The sequence below is a fragment of the Vespa crabro genome, chromosome 10, assembly GCF_910589235.1.
Source record: "Vespa crabro chromosome 10, iyVesCrab1.2, whole genome shotgun sequence".
Taxonomy (NCBI): Eukaryota; Metazoa; Arthropoda; class Insecta; order Hymenoptera; family Vespidae; genus Vespa; species Vespa crabro.
The window spans coordinates 6,883,207-6,898,337 of record NC_060964.1 but is presented as its reverse complement, the minus strand read 5'-3'; the positions used below and the strand labels follow the sequence as shown (position 1 = coordinate 6,898,337).

At 25.7% G+C, this 15,131-nt stretch overlaps 5 protein-coding genes across 12 annotated transcripts in view; 2 read left to right on the top strand and 3 right to left on the bottom strand.

The window, feature by feature from the left end:
* Positions 1–36: 36 nt before the first annotated feature.
* LOC124427536 (histone-lysine N-methyltransferase SETMAR-like) lies at positions 37–567 on the top strand. The gene has a single exon (XM_046970549.1). It carries the CDS (start codon positions 37–39, stop codon positions 565–567), a length of 531 nt encoding a protein of 176 aa, XP_046826505.1.
* Positions 568–1,736: 1,169 nt separating this feature from the next.
* LOC124427404 (PAX3- and PAX7-binding protein 1) lies at positions 1,737–9,417 on the bottom strand. 6 transcript variants are annotated; one of them, XM_046970298.1, is made up of 17 exons: positions 9,298–9,417; positions 8,397–8,637; positions 7,495–7,673; positions 6,650–6,806; positions 6,442–6,541; positions 6,119–6,273; positions 5,933–6,015; positions 5,625–5,824; positions 5,259–5,448; positions 4,132–4,255; positions 3,753–3,941; positions 3,367–3,566; positions 3,126–3,276; positions 2,828–3,023; positions 2,510–2,708; positions 2,287–2,405; positions 1,737–2,138 (listed from the first exon to the last, which is right to left on the bottom strand). In XM_046970298.1, exons 2-17 carry the CDS (start codon positions 8,569–8,571, stop codon positions 2,087–2,089), a joined length of 2,469 nt encoding a protein of 822 aa, XP_046826254.1. In that variant the 5' UTR covers positions 8,572–8,637; positions 9,298–9,417; the 3' UTR covers positions 1,737–2,086. The 6 variants fall into 6 exon arrangements, with proteins under 6 accessions (XP_046826254.1, XP_046826255.1, XP_046826252.1 ...); XM_046970299.1 differs by lacking the exon at positions 9,298–9,417 and adding an exon at positions 8,713–9,000 and having other exon boundaries at positions 8,397–8,603; XM_046970296.1 differs by lacking the exon at positions 9,298–9,417 and adding an exon at positions 8,713–8,998.
* Positions 9,418–10,268: 851 nt separating this feature from the next.
* On the bottom strand, positions 10,269–14,016 carry LOC124427405 (trafficking protein particle complex subunit 13). 2 transcript variants are annotated; one of them, XM_046970303.1, is made up of 13 exons: positions 13,827–14,016; positions 13,476–13,644; positions 13,284–13,368; positions 13,081–13,208; positions 12,882–13,005; positions 12,701–12,797; positions 12,404–12,630; positions 12,218–12,318; positions 11,965–12,112; positions 11,780–11,895; positions 11,628–11,678; positions 10,904–11,127; positions 10,269–10,833 (listed from the first exon to the last, which is right to left on the bottom strand). In XM_046970303.1, the coding sequence occupies exons 1-10, from the start codon at positions 13,867–13,869 to the stop codon at positions 11,803–11,805; spliced, it is 1,215 nt and encodes a 404-aa protein (XP_046826259.1). In that variant the 5' UTR covers positions 13,870–14,016; the 3' UTR covers positions 10,269–10,833; positions 10,904–11,127; positions 11,628–11,678; positions 11,780–11,802. The 2 variants fall into 2 exon arrangements, with proteins under 2 accessions (XP_046826259.1, XP_046826258.1); XM_046970302.1 differs by having other exon boundaries at positions 11,628–11,895.
* Positions 10,521–11,785, top strand: LOC124427407 (GPN-loop GTPase 2). Its single transcript, XM_046970304.1, has 5 exons — positions 10,521–10,656; positions 10,722–10,927; positions 11,000–11,114; positions 11,196–11,391; positions 11,476–11,785. The coding sequence occupies exons 1-5, from the start codon at positions 10,536–10,538 to the stop codon at positions 11,711–11,713; spliced, it is 876 nt and encodes a 291-aa protein (XP_046826260.1). The 5' UTR covers positions 10,521–10,535; the 3' UTR covers positions 11,714–11,785.
* Positions 14,017–14,177: 161 nt separating the features above from the next.
* LOC124427408 overlaps positions 14,178–15,131 on the bottom strand; it is a 1,647-nt gene continuing 693 nt past the window's right edge. Inside the window, exons 2-4 of one of the 2 annotated variants that reach the window (XM_046970306.1) lie at positions 15,042–15,120; positions 14,563–14,796; positions 14,178–14,456 (exon numbers count right to left, since the gene is read on the bottom strand). In XM_046970306.1, coding sequence (XP_046826262.1) covers positions 14,319–14,456; positions 14,563–14,796; positions 15,042–15,120 — 451 coding nt within the window. In that variant the 3' untranslated portion in view covers positions 14,178–14,318. Of the gene's footprint in view, positions 14,457–14,562; positions 14,797–15,041; positions 15,129–15,131 lie in introns of both variants that reach the window. The other variant, XM_046970305.1, reaches the window with a different exon arrangement.

Genomic DNA, 15,131 nt, shown 5'->3' with positions numbered 1-15,131 from the left:
TTGTAAAGATCAGACACATATTAGTACCGATAAAAAATGAATATCGATAACGCATATAAACGTGCTGTATTATATTTTTTCTTTTCGAGTGGTGAAACTGCCAGATCTGCAGCAATAAAAATTAATAATGTACATGGTGCACATACTATTAGTGTAAGGACTGCTCAGAAATGGTTCGAAAAATTTAAACTTGGAAAAAGCAACATTAATGATGAACCCCGTTCAGGACGTCCTGTCGATTTTGATAACGACGTTCTTAAGAATCTTGTGGAGTCAGAGCCACATTTAACAGTGGATCAGATCGCAGAAAAGATGCATTCATCTCATGGGACAGTCTTTCGTCATTTAAAGGAGATTGGAAAAGTATCCAAGCTTGGGAAGTGGGTACCACACGAGCTGTCCGAAGTCAATTGCCAGCAGCGATTAAACATCTGCATTTCCCTTCTATCGCGCTTTGAAAGAGAACCATTTTTAGATCGTTTGGTAACAGGTGACGAAAAATGGATTATTTATGATAACATCACCAGAAAAAGACAATGGACAGACAAAGTTAAGCAGCCAATTTAAATACCAAAGACGTCTTTACATCCCAAAAAGGTTCTGCTAAGTGTGTGGTGGGATATGTATGGTGTTATTTATTATGAATTGTTAGAACCAAATAAAACCATCAATGCAGATGTATACAGTGAACAACTTTGCTGTTTAAATTCAGAATTAATTAAAAAACGCCCGCGATTGGAGAATATGAAGAAAGTGTTGTTCCACCATGATAACGCTAGACTACATACGGCTCTAACAACGGTGCAAAAGATTAATGAACTAAATTGGGAGCTTTTGCCGCATCCTGCATACTCCCCGGATATTGCCCCAAGTGATTTTCACTTATTTCGTGCCTTACAAAATTTTTGCCAAGGCAAAAAGTTCAATTCTAAGCAGGATATACAAAATGAACTCAGAAGTTTTTTTGCTTCAAAACCAGAATCTTTTTACACCAATGGAATAAAAAAACTACCAGAAAGATGGCGAGATATTGTAGATAGCGAAGGAAAATATATCATAGATTAAAATGTTAAATTGTGTTTTATACCATTTAAAAATTTCGCCAAAATGCGCACGAACTTTTGAACTGACCTATGGATAACTTCAATGATGATATATTCGATATAACTAAAGGAACTCCTAAACGATTAAAGCAGGTATCTATTGATAAATAAAATGTTATGTATATATATTATACATCTAAAATGATTAAATGATTCATTAAATGATAATAAAATTAGCAATAATTTAAGTTAGCGGAAACCAACGAAAATACGATGTTATATCATAAAAATAGTATGGTATGTATTATGATGATTACAATGATTAATTAATGTAATACTTAAATATATATATATGACTTATTATAATTATTTTCAGTTTTGAAAAAAAGAAATATTTTGTGTTATTATTAATATATGTACATACAACCCCCCCATTCACACACACAGATATACTGTATTAACATTAACATATCATACAAAGAAATTGTATAATATTATTGTATAGTTTTTTTTTTGTAATTCAACATTGATACATATTTATGCTATGTAATAATGTAAGTCTTTTCTTTTTCTTTTTTAATTTATTTATATATGAAAATAGATAAAGAAACATGAAAGAGAATTCATGTTTTTTTTTTTTATTTAGCCAAGACAACTAATGGTACACACTTAATTAATGCTTTTTAAAGAACATTATTTAAGAGATATTGAATATTTACAATTTTATTTTTTAATGTGCACCGTATTATATACAATTGTAGCAAGTGTATTATTTTCATTTATCTTTTGTTTTGTGTCTAAAGATGTGTTATATAGTGCCTGAGTTACTACTATATAAAATAATATGTATTGCGTGCGATATATATATATATATATACACACAATATATATATATACATACACAATACATCTAACTGTAATTGTACTACAATGTATACTATATAATATTTTCTTATTTCTAAGTGTATAAAACTATGGATGGGTAACAATTATTAATTATAAAATGTAAATAAATGATACTAAAAACATTCTATCTTATTATATTACAAAGGTTTAATTATCTTCAGGATGGATTTAGAATATTCCCAAGCTTCACTAAAACATTTAATTCAATTTTATTTTAGTACTTCTAAAATTGAAGAATCATTACCTACACACATATATATATATATATATATATATATATATATATATATATATTATAAAAATAAAGATAAAATAAATAAATTTTGATTTGACTTACTTATGTGCTGGGTTTGCTTGGTCTAACTGTTCACTCAATTGTTGAATAAGAGTGGCAAACATTCTAAGATGTTCTATTGTTTCACCTTGCAACCAAGCTCGTGGTAAAGTACTCATAATCTGTATAAAAATATTATTTGTATGTTTATAATGCTTTAGAAAAAATTATTGATCGATATATATATATATCTGTATTTTAGATTTTATTACATTAATATAATTACCATATTCGCTTTGAAAAGTGCATCCGGTGCAGATGAGACTCGTAATCCAGCCAAAAGATATCGATTTAATAGCGATCCCAATGCTAAATTTTTTAATTGTGCATCCCCAAGAAGACCTTGCCAACTTAATAAATTTCTTAATAACTTTACCGCCATAGCAAATTGTCGTTGAAAAAATTGATGCCTATTATCCAGTGTTCTAAAAATAACATGATATAAATAAACATTATTAGTTTAGTTTCCCCTCCAACTCGCCCCCCCCCCCCAAAAAAAAAATTATAATTCAAGATTTATTTAATTGAATTAATTCATATTTACTGTTTGGGAAAAATTGGTATAAATACATCATTTTCAACAGCAGCCTTTACTTTTTCTAATATGGCATTAAATAATGATTCTAATGGTTTGCTCGTATCGTTCAAGTTTGGATAATCTCTAATAAGCCGATTTACTGTACCAACGAGACGTAATGTTTGAGAAGTAGACATCGGATCCCAAATCTTTTCCACGATGGCTGAAAATTGTAAAATTAATAAAATGTTTTATTAATGGTTTTAAATGATTATTTAATACCTTATACATCTTATTTAAGAAATAAGATGTATAATTTGCTTACCTGTTAATTTAGGTATTACAACTTTTTCAACAGTAAGCGGTACTAATCTTACATCAGGATCTCGTTTTAATGAATCTTCTGTTTCTTTTTTATCTAATGCATATAATAATAATGTATTATACCATTTCGTTCTTTCTATATCAGCACTCTCCTAATAATTAAATAAAAAATATAAATATATTTTATTGCTAAGAAAGAATTTTTTTTAGGGGCATATATTTAAACATATTAAATGAATTACCATGATAGGATTCCAGGTTATTAATTGCAATTTTATAAGAGGTGATAAAATTTTGGGTATACATAAAGATACATAAGCTTCCATATAAGCATCTATGTCAGTTTCTCTCCATAATTCCAACTTCGTTAAAATACCTCTTAGCGTACAATAATCCTCCATCACATCAGCAAATATTTCTTTTCCTTCTTTATCAATTTCCTCTAAAAATAATAAAATAAAAAAAAATATATATATATATATAATATATGATTTTTTTTTTATTTTTCAATTGAAAAATCAATAAAATACAAAGACATGTGATAATATAATATATATTGTTTTATCTCATGAAATCATTTTTGAGGAGATGAAGGAGATAATATGAATGTTTAAGATAAATATACAACCTTTTGCTTGCTTAAATGCAAGATTTTGTTGTTCAGTGACCTCATCATCACTGGACATGCCATCTATGTGCTTTGGTAGCGTTGGTGCTAATTCTCTAGCTCTTCTACGACGTGCTCGTCTACCTTCTCTTTCCGTAACTCGTCGAATACGTGCTTCGACTTCTGGACCTCTTCTTATTGCTTGACCTCCTATAAAATAATCATGTTATAATATTTATATGTATAAATGAAATAATTTAAATAATATAAAGAAATAGTTGCAAGAAATATTTTCTAAATAATACAATAGAATATGATTATTAGTAATTCTATTATAAATGTGTTATTCGATCAATTTAATAAATAATTGTAACATTTAATAATTACTGAAATAACTGACTTGCTGCAGTTGTAATTTCTTCGGCTTGATCTCTCGTATCCTGTCTTCTTCTTTCCATTAGTTCTATTGAGCGTTCCCCGTATAGATCTAGCCAACGTTGCTCCAATCCAATAACCAAAGGCAGCTAACAAAAAATGATATATTAAAATTCACACATTACAACAATTTAACAATGCACGAATATATATGCTCCAGAAAATATATATATATTTTTTATAGTAACATATATTATATGAGTTTTTATTCTTCTTTTTATTTATTTATTTTTTTTTTTATCTATAGTAATATTTCATAAATTTCTCTAGCACGCAGAAAGTATTATTTTGTCTTAAGACTCTCTCCTTTTTTTTTTTTTTGTTTATTTTATATATATGTGAGCATACAAATTTTAAATTGAAACTACTTACCACACTTTTGTAATATATATATATATATAAATAATATATATATATATATATATATTAATTTATAAATAATCAAATATTATACTAATTTCTATGTTATACATATCTAAAAAATACAGAGAAGATTTTGACCCCCGGCAATACAAACGATATAAACGGGAAAAAATATATAAATGGATAAATAGATTTCTTTACTTTATGGAATAATTACTAACGTGATTGCTACCTTCTTTCTTCTATAAGTGTATTTTATGATATCTACCTTATTACTGCATTCATTTTAAGAAAAAAAGAAATATATATATATATACATATATACATAGAAATATATATATATATATATATACATATATATATAAATATGTATACATAAATAATCTAATATAAATTCAACATTACATTCTAATATATTTTGAGCTTTGTTCTAGCTATAAGTGATGTATATAAAATGGTCATCTGTTTGTATAATTTGACATTTACTTATATTTTTTGACAAAAGAAAAGAAAAAAAAAAAAAAAAAAAAAAAAGAAAAGAAAAGAAAAAGAAAAGAAAAAAGAAAATAAAAAATAAAAAAAGAAAAAAGAAATAAAAAAAAAAATCCTTTTGAATATTCCATTATAATAAATGATAATATTAAATCGACTGAATGATTTGAACAGTCGATACAGTCTGCATGGAAAACCCCCGTGCACGTAAAAAAACGTGAAAGCGTATAAACCCACCTTCTCATCAAGACACTCTACCAAGTCAGTGACATACCCACGCAACTCTTGGTAATATCTGAAGCGTTGTGCAAGCTGCGGCGCACGAGCTTCGCCTTCATCCAACTCTTTCACAGTCTGCTCTAATTCCTGTTCAAGCTGATGTTGATCTAATTGGTGACGCGAATGTACTTCTCGTAAACTATCCAACCTATAAATTTTCATTGATTCATATTATATAATAACATGTATAACATTATTTATAAAAATACATTTGAAATATACAACATATATATATATATGTGTGTGTGTGTGTGTGTGTATGTGTGTCTTGCTTGTTTTTTTATAGATAAAATGAATTGAAAAAAAAAAAAATAGAAACAAAACCTTGCACGCATTTTATTAATAACTTCTTGCGGAGTAATGGGCACTACTTTCGTTGGATCTGGTGGTTGAATGGTTGGTGGAGGTGGTGGTGCCGGCATCATTACCATTTCTAATGGTACTCCAGGTGCAACCATTTGGTTTACATTTAATCCTAATGAGAATTGTTGTTGTATCATAGAATCTTGATGAGCTGCTGCAATCTGTATTATAAAATTTATTTTCAACCGATACTTTTACGGATTACGGACAAAACTAAGCTTTGTCATATATTTATACAGAAATAAATTATAAAAGAAAATAATTTTTACCTGAGCACCTGTAACACCCTTTCGAATTTGTTGAGCTTCCCATTCTTCTTCTTCATTTTCATTCTCACTTTCTTCGGCAGAAACTTAAAAAAAAAAAGAAAAAAGAAAAAAAGAAATCCCCATATGACAATTTTCCAAATCTTTCTTAACTTTCATATTAATTAATCTTTATAATATATTATTTACTTTTGTTTGATACTTGTGATGCAAGAAAAGCTTCTCTCCTCTTCTCTTTATCTCGTGCTTCCGTATTGACAGTCATATCAATACGATCTTGAGAATCATCATCGCTTCTATCATGATCTTCTTCTCTAATTAACCGTGATTTCCCTTTCTCATCACTGCATAGAATATAGATATATATATATATAGTATAATATGTACATATATGACGTATATACATGTTATGAATAAATATAAAATTATAATAATTCATTAAATTTTTACATCTAACTATTAACTATTATCTATATTCAATATATTATCTATATTCAATAATTAATAATTACCTTTGTTCATCTAAAGGAATATAATCTGTTCCCAATTCCCTAGCCTTTTGTCTACGTTTTCTAGCTGCATGTATCATAGCAGCGTCGGGTATACAGCCACCTAAAAAATATGGATAATTATAATAAGGAATAATAGAAAAATTATTTAATCTTATTAATTATATATCTTATAGACACACACACACACACACACACAAACACAACTCACTTTCAAGCAGTATCTTCATGGTATCAGCTTTATCTGTATTTTTTCGAAATTTATGAGAATGAGATTCATCTTCTTCATCAGATGTATAATCGTCCTTGCCTGCTGCCAATGCAGCTCTTCCATTTAAAATCAGTGGTCCGGTATTTTTTATTTTAACCTGTTAATAAAAAATATATTTTTATATTAAAAAAGTTTTTTAACGGAATAATACAAATTAATATTTTTGAAAACAAAATTGAAATTTGTTATGACAAATTGTTTGTTATTACAATTTGTAGAGCTTTTATATCATGCTTCTTTAATAAAAAGATAACCTGACAATAAATATGAGAAATATATAAATAACACAAAAATTTTAAAAGATTGAAATTATTAATATCTGAGTGTGTATATATATATATATATATATATATTTATATATAAATATATACAAATGTTTTATAGATAGTAAGAGTACACAGTTGCGTCTTTTCTTGCTATCATGGATAAACAATATAATTTGTTTGAAAATAATAATATATGAACCACATATAAATACAAGACTGGCTATTTGTTTGAATTGATAAAATTTAATTATTGAAGATTATTTGATATGTGCAATACCTTGATATTATGTACACAAATATGAAATATTATTTTCTATATATCCTGTATTATAAAACTCAATATTATCCATTCTATCAAAATGAAATTTATAAATAATACAGGTAATAATGAACATGTCTTCTTGTTGTATATATCCCTTGAGTGTTTGTCAAATATATACTTTAAGACGCAATAAACTGATACTTGATTACAAATTGGAGAAATTCTAATAATAATAATACATCATAGAGATAGCTTACTACTAGATCATCTGTCTTTATTTCTAAATCTTTTTCCTGTTTAATGGACATGTTTGCTTGCTCAGAGTCCACTTGCATTTTCTCTTCACCTTTCTTTTTTCTCCTTTCGTGATCTAGCTGTTTCATCAGTTTTTTGCTCCTCGAAGATTTCTTCACCTTAAAAACTTCTCCATCATCCGCTAAAAAAATCAATAAATTTTATTAAACACTGTAAATGTCATTATTGAAATTAACGTTATTGAAATTGTCGCATTAATCCTGAATCGTTTGACACACTAAAAATTTTTTAGAAATTCATAAATTAAAACATGAAATTTTTATATCCAAGATATAAAATCATAAGTCCAGATATCTAATAAATAATTCTATAAAATATTTCTCTTTTATTAATCTATATTACAAATAAAAAGAAAAAATTATAATATCTATAATATACTCATAAGATTATAAAAGTATGTATAGAAGATACGTACGATTTCACAAATGCCTATCCTACATAGTTAAATTTAAACTTTATTATATACTTTTAATGACAATTTAGTTAATTTATTAGAAAATAAGCTTTTCTTACATGAAATTAAAAAGAACTATTAAACTATTAATATTATATACTATTATATTCATATTAATCAAATCTTTAGCTTGTTACGTTGAACATATTGTGGTAATATATTTTATATATACATACATATATATATATATATATATATATATATATATATATATATATATATATATATATATATAAAGGAAAAAAAAACTAGAAAAAACTTTGATAAGCTATCATTACAATATTTTATGATAAAAACATCTTTCATTCTAATTGTCCATATATGATAAATTAATAATAATCTTTCTAATATGCTACTATAATTTATGCAATAGCAGATATTAACATTTACCTTCTTCTAGCTCCTCTCCAAAACTAAGGAGCGTTTGTTTTGGTTTGTCTTTCTTCTTGGCTTTTACTTTGACAGGCTGAGTATCTTCGATTTCCATCCTGTTTTCATTATCCTCATCCTCGTCATTGAAAGGTCGCCGACGAATATTCCGTTTTGGTTTATTAAATAATGACATTGTTAACACAGCAATAGTGGTAGCCAACCAACCTGAGATTTTAACTTGATTTATACACTAATTCGGCTGAAATTGAAATACCAATAAAAAAAAAAATTGCAATTAACGATAAAAAATATATTAAAGTAAATATATCGATACCACATAAATTTGCATCTATTAATGAAGATATTTTTCTACTAAGTAGACGATGATGGCGATAACTCGTCCATACGAGACTTCACAATGTGAGTCGATCTTAGAATGTAAAATATGTAGAGAATAACTTCGTAATTCTAACCAAAAATGAAACATATAATGGAGATTAACACAACCAATAAAAATGTTTTCTACATATTGCAACAAAATACAAATGCATAAACATTTGGACAAATTGTGCTGTTATAGCGACGATAGCGACGCCTATATGCGAATATTATACTTTTCGATAGAGTCAATAAAAAGCACATGAGTCGTTAGAATGTAGGAACATCTGTTTTAGTCCTAATGTAGGATATAGTCCTAATTAGAAAGAATTAAAGTATAATGAACAAAAAGAATAAAGATGCGATATATTAGTTAAAGTGAAAAATAAAATTTTTATTACAATTCCCTTTCTTTATATTGTATATATGGGACGAATAATAATGCTTATAGAGATAAGAATTGATTACACCATTAAATAATGTAATCAAACTTTATTCCACCTTAAATAATAATCGTCTTTGTCTCTCTTGTTTATTGCACCTTTGTATATTCACGAATAGAGTTAATCCTTCGATGATTGGAACAAGAAGAGTTCTTCATAAAAACAACTCTCCCTAGATGGGATGCTCAATATATTTTTTTATTACCGGTGACATGTCGCGACGCCTGTCGGCTTTGCCGTGAAACACGATGCTGGTATAAAATCATCATTAGTGTAATATTTTTCTATTATTCTTCAATTAATAAATTTTTTATATTTTATTATTGATAAATTTTAGTTTATTAATACGGTAAATCAAATGTTGTAACAATTAATCACGTAAAAGTGAAAGTCATTTATAATTGGATCCCATATCTAATTAACGACAGTTTCAAGGATTACTTCTACAAAAATAGACGTATCTTTCGTGAGATAGAAATCGCCATAATATTATTATTTCTTGATCAAGAAATAATATAACAATTTTATCGCAATTCTAAATAGTAAAAAACAAAATACTTGTCAATCAAAGACAATCGATTTGTTATATGTACGTATATGTAAAGTTTGTTGTATATTTGTAATATAGGTTTATTCATAAATAAAAGTGATAAAGAGAAAGAATAAAGGAAATTATAAACATAAAACATTTTTGTTGTAAGTATTATTTCGTACTTATATCATTTCTTATATCGAACATTTGAACTTATAATATGTTTTGGGAATATAATTATTAACTAATTTTCTATAATTTAAGTATTATTTTTATAATTATTTTTTTTCAGAAATGTGTGAAAAACTATGAATCATATTTTTGCAATTAATACTTGTGGATATCATACGGATATTGCTGTAACGATTTACAGGTAACGAACAAATATATAAAGGATAATTGACATTTTGGACTATTAACTAAAATTACATTTTATTTTTAGTAATCGTATATTTTTAATTATATCTCATTTCAAGAAACTGGGATCATTAATTACGGTTAATCGAGAATCAGCTTTAAATCAATTTAACAGTAATATTTTCTCTACCAAGTAAGTAGTTTTATTATTATTATTTTTTTTTTTCTTTACATCTAATACAATTAAATAAAAATTTCAGTATTATTTTTGGTAAAGACGAAGTTGATGTTCATGCTGCCGCTAGATATATCGCAGAAGAAATAAATATAGATAAACCTTTATTGTTGTCATTATCTTTAAAAGATTATAATAAAGAGATATTAAAAACTATAACTGATACTATAAATCAGTTGAAATTGTGGTAATTTTGAAGACTGATAAAAAATATGAGTTTAATATTTGGACAATTGGTCATTGGGCCACCTGGTAGTGGAAAAACTACATACTGTAATGCAATGTGTAAATTTTTGGAACAAATGGGTAGAAAAGTAGCTGTTATCAACATTGGTATGCTTGATATAGCATTAATTTGTAATTATTTAATTTATACAAATATATTTTCTTACCATCAGATCCAGCCAATGAAAATATGGAATATACTCCATTAATAGATATATCCGAATTAATCGAACACGAAGAAGTAATGACAGAATATGGTCTTGGTCCGAATGGTGCATTAGTTTACTGTATGGAATTTTTAGAAGCAAATGTCAAATGGTTAATTAATAAAGTTTTAAATTTGAAGGATTACTACCTTATTTTTGATTGCCCAGGACAGGTATAATTATACATCAATATTTAAATCGTTTATCGTGAATACATTATTGAATTATAACATTGTTATAAATAGGTTGAACTTTATACACATCATAAATCTGTTAGTTCAATTGTTGAGAAATTGACTCAGAATTTAATAAGATTATGTAGCGTACATCTTGTAGACTCACATCATTGTAGCGATCCAGGTAAATATATTCTCTGAAAGAGTTTATATACACGTTTAAATATTTATAAAGTAAATGTAAAGATTTATGATTTATTTACAGGGAAATATTTATCATCTCTAATTTTATGTACAACTACTATGTTGCAATTAGGTCTACCTCATGTTAACATTATGACAAAATTTGATGAAATGAAAAAATTTAACGATCGTTTAGCATTTAATATAGATTTTTATACAGAAGTACTCGATTTAAAATATCTTCTAGAGAAATTGGACGAGGATCCTTTTACAGCAAAGTATGTTATTTAATTTTTTTTTAACAAGTTACAATTTAAACTCTCTTCTTTCTATAAAAGTAATAAAATTTTTCTTATATACAGGTACAAAAAGCTTAATGCAGCTTTAGTTTCTTTAGTTGAGGATTATAGTCTTGTAAGTTTTATACCATTGGATGTTTCCAATCAAGCACTTTTGTTACAAGTGAAAAATGCCATTGATAAGGCAAATGGTTACATTTTTGGTGGAAACGAACCTAAGGATGTTCAAACATTATTGGCATGTGCTGTTGGAGCTGTCAGTGAAACTAAAAAAATGTCTACTATAGATGCATATCTTTGAATAAATATTAAATAATAATAATTGTTATAGTATAATTTTTAAATTAAATATATCCAAAAAATATACATTATATATTTTCCTAAGTCACATTAATTCAATTGGTTGACAAAAATTTGTGCTAAATCATCATAGTCATATACCCTTTTTAAAAAAGTATCCATCAACTTTAAGCCAGAAATAATCTGTAAAGTAAAACTCATATTTTTTATATTATACTTTAAAGATTTATTTTTTATATGAAATCTACTCACAGTAATACCACTATCTAATGGGATTAAACTCAAAGGTACATCAATGGAGGTTCCAGGTTTTAATGTTCCAATTATTTTATCAGATATTCCACACCATGCAATTGAATCACTTGATTCCAAACTTAATAACAAATCCATACTTCTTTCTCTAATAATGAATAATTAAAATTACAATAGAATACATTTATATTTTATAATAAACTATGATTAAAAAAAGATATAAATTAATTAAAAAAAAAAAATTAACACATACGAAGTATTTGTTATGTGACATTTAAGATTCACTTGTTCTTCAAGGTAAACCTTCAATGGAATATCTTTCATAATGACTCTTAGATCTCCATATTCTGGTGCCTATTTTCGAGCAAAAAAAAAAAAGTATTATTCCATATATCTAAACTATTATAAAATCTCTTAACTAATAAATAAGTAATTGAACCATTCTTTGTAATTGGCTTGTTTGTAGTCGTCCTCTTTCTCCTAGATTACTTTTCCATACAATATCCAATTTCCCAATATTAGTAGCATTATGCATCATCTTAGGATCTTTTTGTAAACTTAACTGAGGTTTCAAACAATATAGATATTGTCTACTGCAACCAGAATCCAATAAGTTAATTTTCCCATAAATACTTTCTCCCTTTTCATTTTTATTTAATGTTGATACTAATAAAAGAAAAAAATTACTTTTTAACGTACTATCAATTAAAAATTATTTAATAGTGTTATTACTAACCGCTAAATAAATGTGACGATTCCAATGACACTTTTTCTAGACAAATTGGACCTACTGTAAGATTTTGTATTTGTGCCTCAAGATACACTTCATCAGACTATGCAAAAGTATGTTATATATATATATTTTTTATATTATTATTATTATTATTATTTATATCTTATCATTGATAATTACTTACTTCTGCATTATAGAATTTTGTTTTCACATCCAATGGCTTAACTACTTGAAATTTAAAATATTTCCTAAACGACTGTTGAGGACCCATTAAATTAGCAGGTGTATAACTAACTTCACATACTAATCTAAAATGATATAAAAATTTAATCACAGGAATTGTCAATTCAATAAAAAAAATATTAACTTTTGTTTAATTTTACATATGCGTTCCTATCTCTTTAACTTCATGATGAATAACTTCATCCACTGTATTATCAGGAGCTAATTCCTTGACTTCTGAATTTCCCGACGACAATGAAATAACTTGAGTACTCGTTTGTAAATCTGCCTAGTAAAAATATACAGCGCAATGAAAATATTTATATTTTTATTTTCAAAAAAATATTTAATTTCTAACAATTACCTTAACAGTCACATTTTTAACTACTTGATTACTACCATTATGTACACATAAATAGCTTGAAAATATTTCTCCTAAATATATATTTCTGAAATATATAAATAAATCTATTATTATATTATATTATATTATATTATTATAAAATACTCCATATATTTAAAAAAAAAAAAGCTTAAATATTACAAAAACTTATACCCAAAACTTTGCGGTAATACCATAAATTGCCCAATAGCAAGTGTTTCCATTCCTTGCAATGATGTGCAATCATTTTTTAATTCATTGTTGAGCGTATTACCTGGTAAATCTGTTGAATCACAAGTTACAACTACAGGACTGGCAAGAGTGGGTCGTGTTAACCTCATTACTAGAAAAAAATTTATAAAATTGTCAATTTCACATATTTAGCATTGAAGAAAAAAAAAAATTAAATACATATATAAATATAAATTATTATTATTGTAGTATTATTGTTTTTCTTTTTTTTTTTTTCAACACAATATATAAACATATATATATATATATACATATCAAAATATTATGTATTACCTTTTAAAGCAAGTAAATATTCATTTTTTGGTTTAGTCTCCATCTTTTAGTAAGAAATTCAAAAATATTGCCAAGATCTAACGAACTAATATTTATTTCCTATGAATCAAAACAACTTTTTACCAAAAGTCAACTAACACATTTAGCTTACTAAAAGTTCTAAATAACAATCGAAGTTCATTAATCTAGGGTCCCTAAAAAGAACGTATAGTAAGTCATATTTCTATGATATTCGTATTTATTTGTAAGCTGCTTAAATTTATAGAAATATTATAAAATCTTTCAAATTTTATTAAAAATATCTTTATTGATACAAAATGTAATCATTGAAACAAAAATAATGATTTATTACTCATTGTATGAATAAAATAAAATGATTTAATATTTTTTATAATACTTTATACGCATTATATATCTATAATATTTTCATGATAATATTTTTTGATAAAGAATTTCTCCATCATTACATACAAAACGCAAATGTCTATATTATTATAAACTCTCAGCTTTATTAAGTAGATCTATATATGCTTCGGAAATTAAATGTTCTGGTTCAATATCTAATTTTTTCATTATATCCTGTGTAATTTTTTCTCCATAACTAACATCTTGATCATCATTTAGAACAACCTAAAATAGAAAAATGTCAAACATTTATATGTAGGAATATTTTTCACATATACATTTGTTGTAGCATGTATATGATTATTTAATTATTAAATCATACATTACATACTTCTAATTCCAAAAAACTACCTAATCCGTGTACATCATCAATGTGTATTCGAGTTTGATCAATCATAAATAATCGTCTTGTTTTTTTTACAACTCCTAAAGTACCATTAGAAATGGTTAATATATCTCTTAAATTTTCACATGTTTCTGCGTTCATTTTTATTTTTTTATAATTACTAAGTTTAGGCCCCGTAATGTTAGGTCTTTCATAATAAATTATTTCACCAGTTTTATCCTGTAAAATGACATTATTATGTATTTTCTATTATAATATCTCAAAGTATTTTATAAAAAAAAAAAAAAAAAAAAAAAGGAAATATAAGAAAATAATCAAATTGAAATATTAAAATATTAGTTAAATTAAAATAAAAAATTAAAATAGTAATTAAATGAATTGATTAGTTTATTAGATATATATATATATATATATATATATATATATATATATATATATATATATATATATATACATTTACTTACTTCAAATTGGCGCAATTTTAATCTACCTGTTTTCGTATTAAAGAAAGTATCATGCTGTTCCATAACAATCCATTTACTTTCGGTAATTTT

Coding starts and splice junctions, on each gene's coding strand:
- LOC124427407 (XM_046970304.1), top strand. CDS start 10,536: ATGAGTTTAATATTTGGACAATTGGTCATTGGGCCACCTGGTAGTGGA. Junction 10,657..10,721: donor AGTAGCTGTTATCAACATTG/GTATGCTTGATA, acceptor TCTTACCATCAG/ATCCAGCCAATGAAAATATG. Junction 11,115..11,195: donor ACATCATTGTAGCGATCCAG/GTAAATATATTC, acceptor ATTTATTTACAG/GGAAATATTTATCATCTCTA.
- LOC124427536 (XM_046970549.1), top strand. CDS start 37: ATGAATATCGATAACGCATATAAACGTGCTGTATTATATTTTTTCTTT.
- LOC124427405 (XM_046970302.1), bottom strand. CDS start 13,869: ATGGAGACTAAACCAAAAAATGAATATTTACTTGCTTTAAAAG. Junction 12,113..12,217: donor TGTCACATAACAAATACTTC/GTATGTGTTAAT, acceptor ATTCATTATTAG/AGAAAGAAGTATGGATTTGT. Junction 11,896..11,964: donor CATTAGATAGTGGTATTACT/GTGAGTAGATTT, acceptor TTTACTTTACAG/ATTATTTCTGGCTTAAAGTT.
- LOC124427404 (XM_046970298.1), bottom strand. CDS start 8,571: ATGTCATTATTTAATAAACCAAAACGGAATATTCGTCGGCGACCTTTC. Junction 4,256..5,258: donor TAGAGTGTCTTGATGAGAAG/GTGGGTTTATAC, acceptor ATTTTTTGTTAG/CTGCCTTTGGTTATTGGATT. Junction 3,277..3,366: donor TAACCTGGAATCCTATCATG/GTAATTCATTTA, acceptor TTTAATTATTAG/GAGAGTGCTGATATAGAAAG.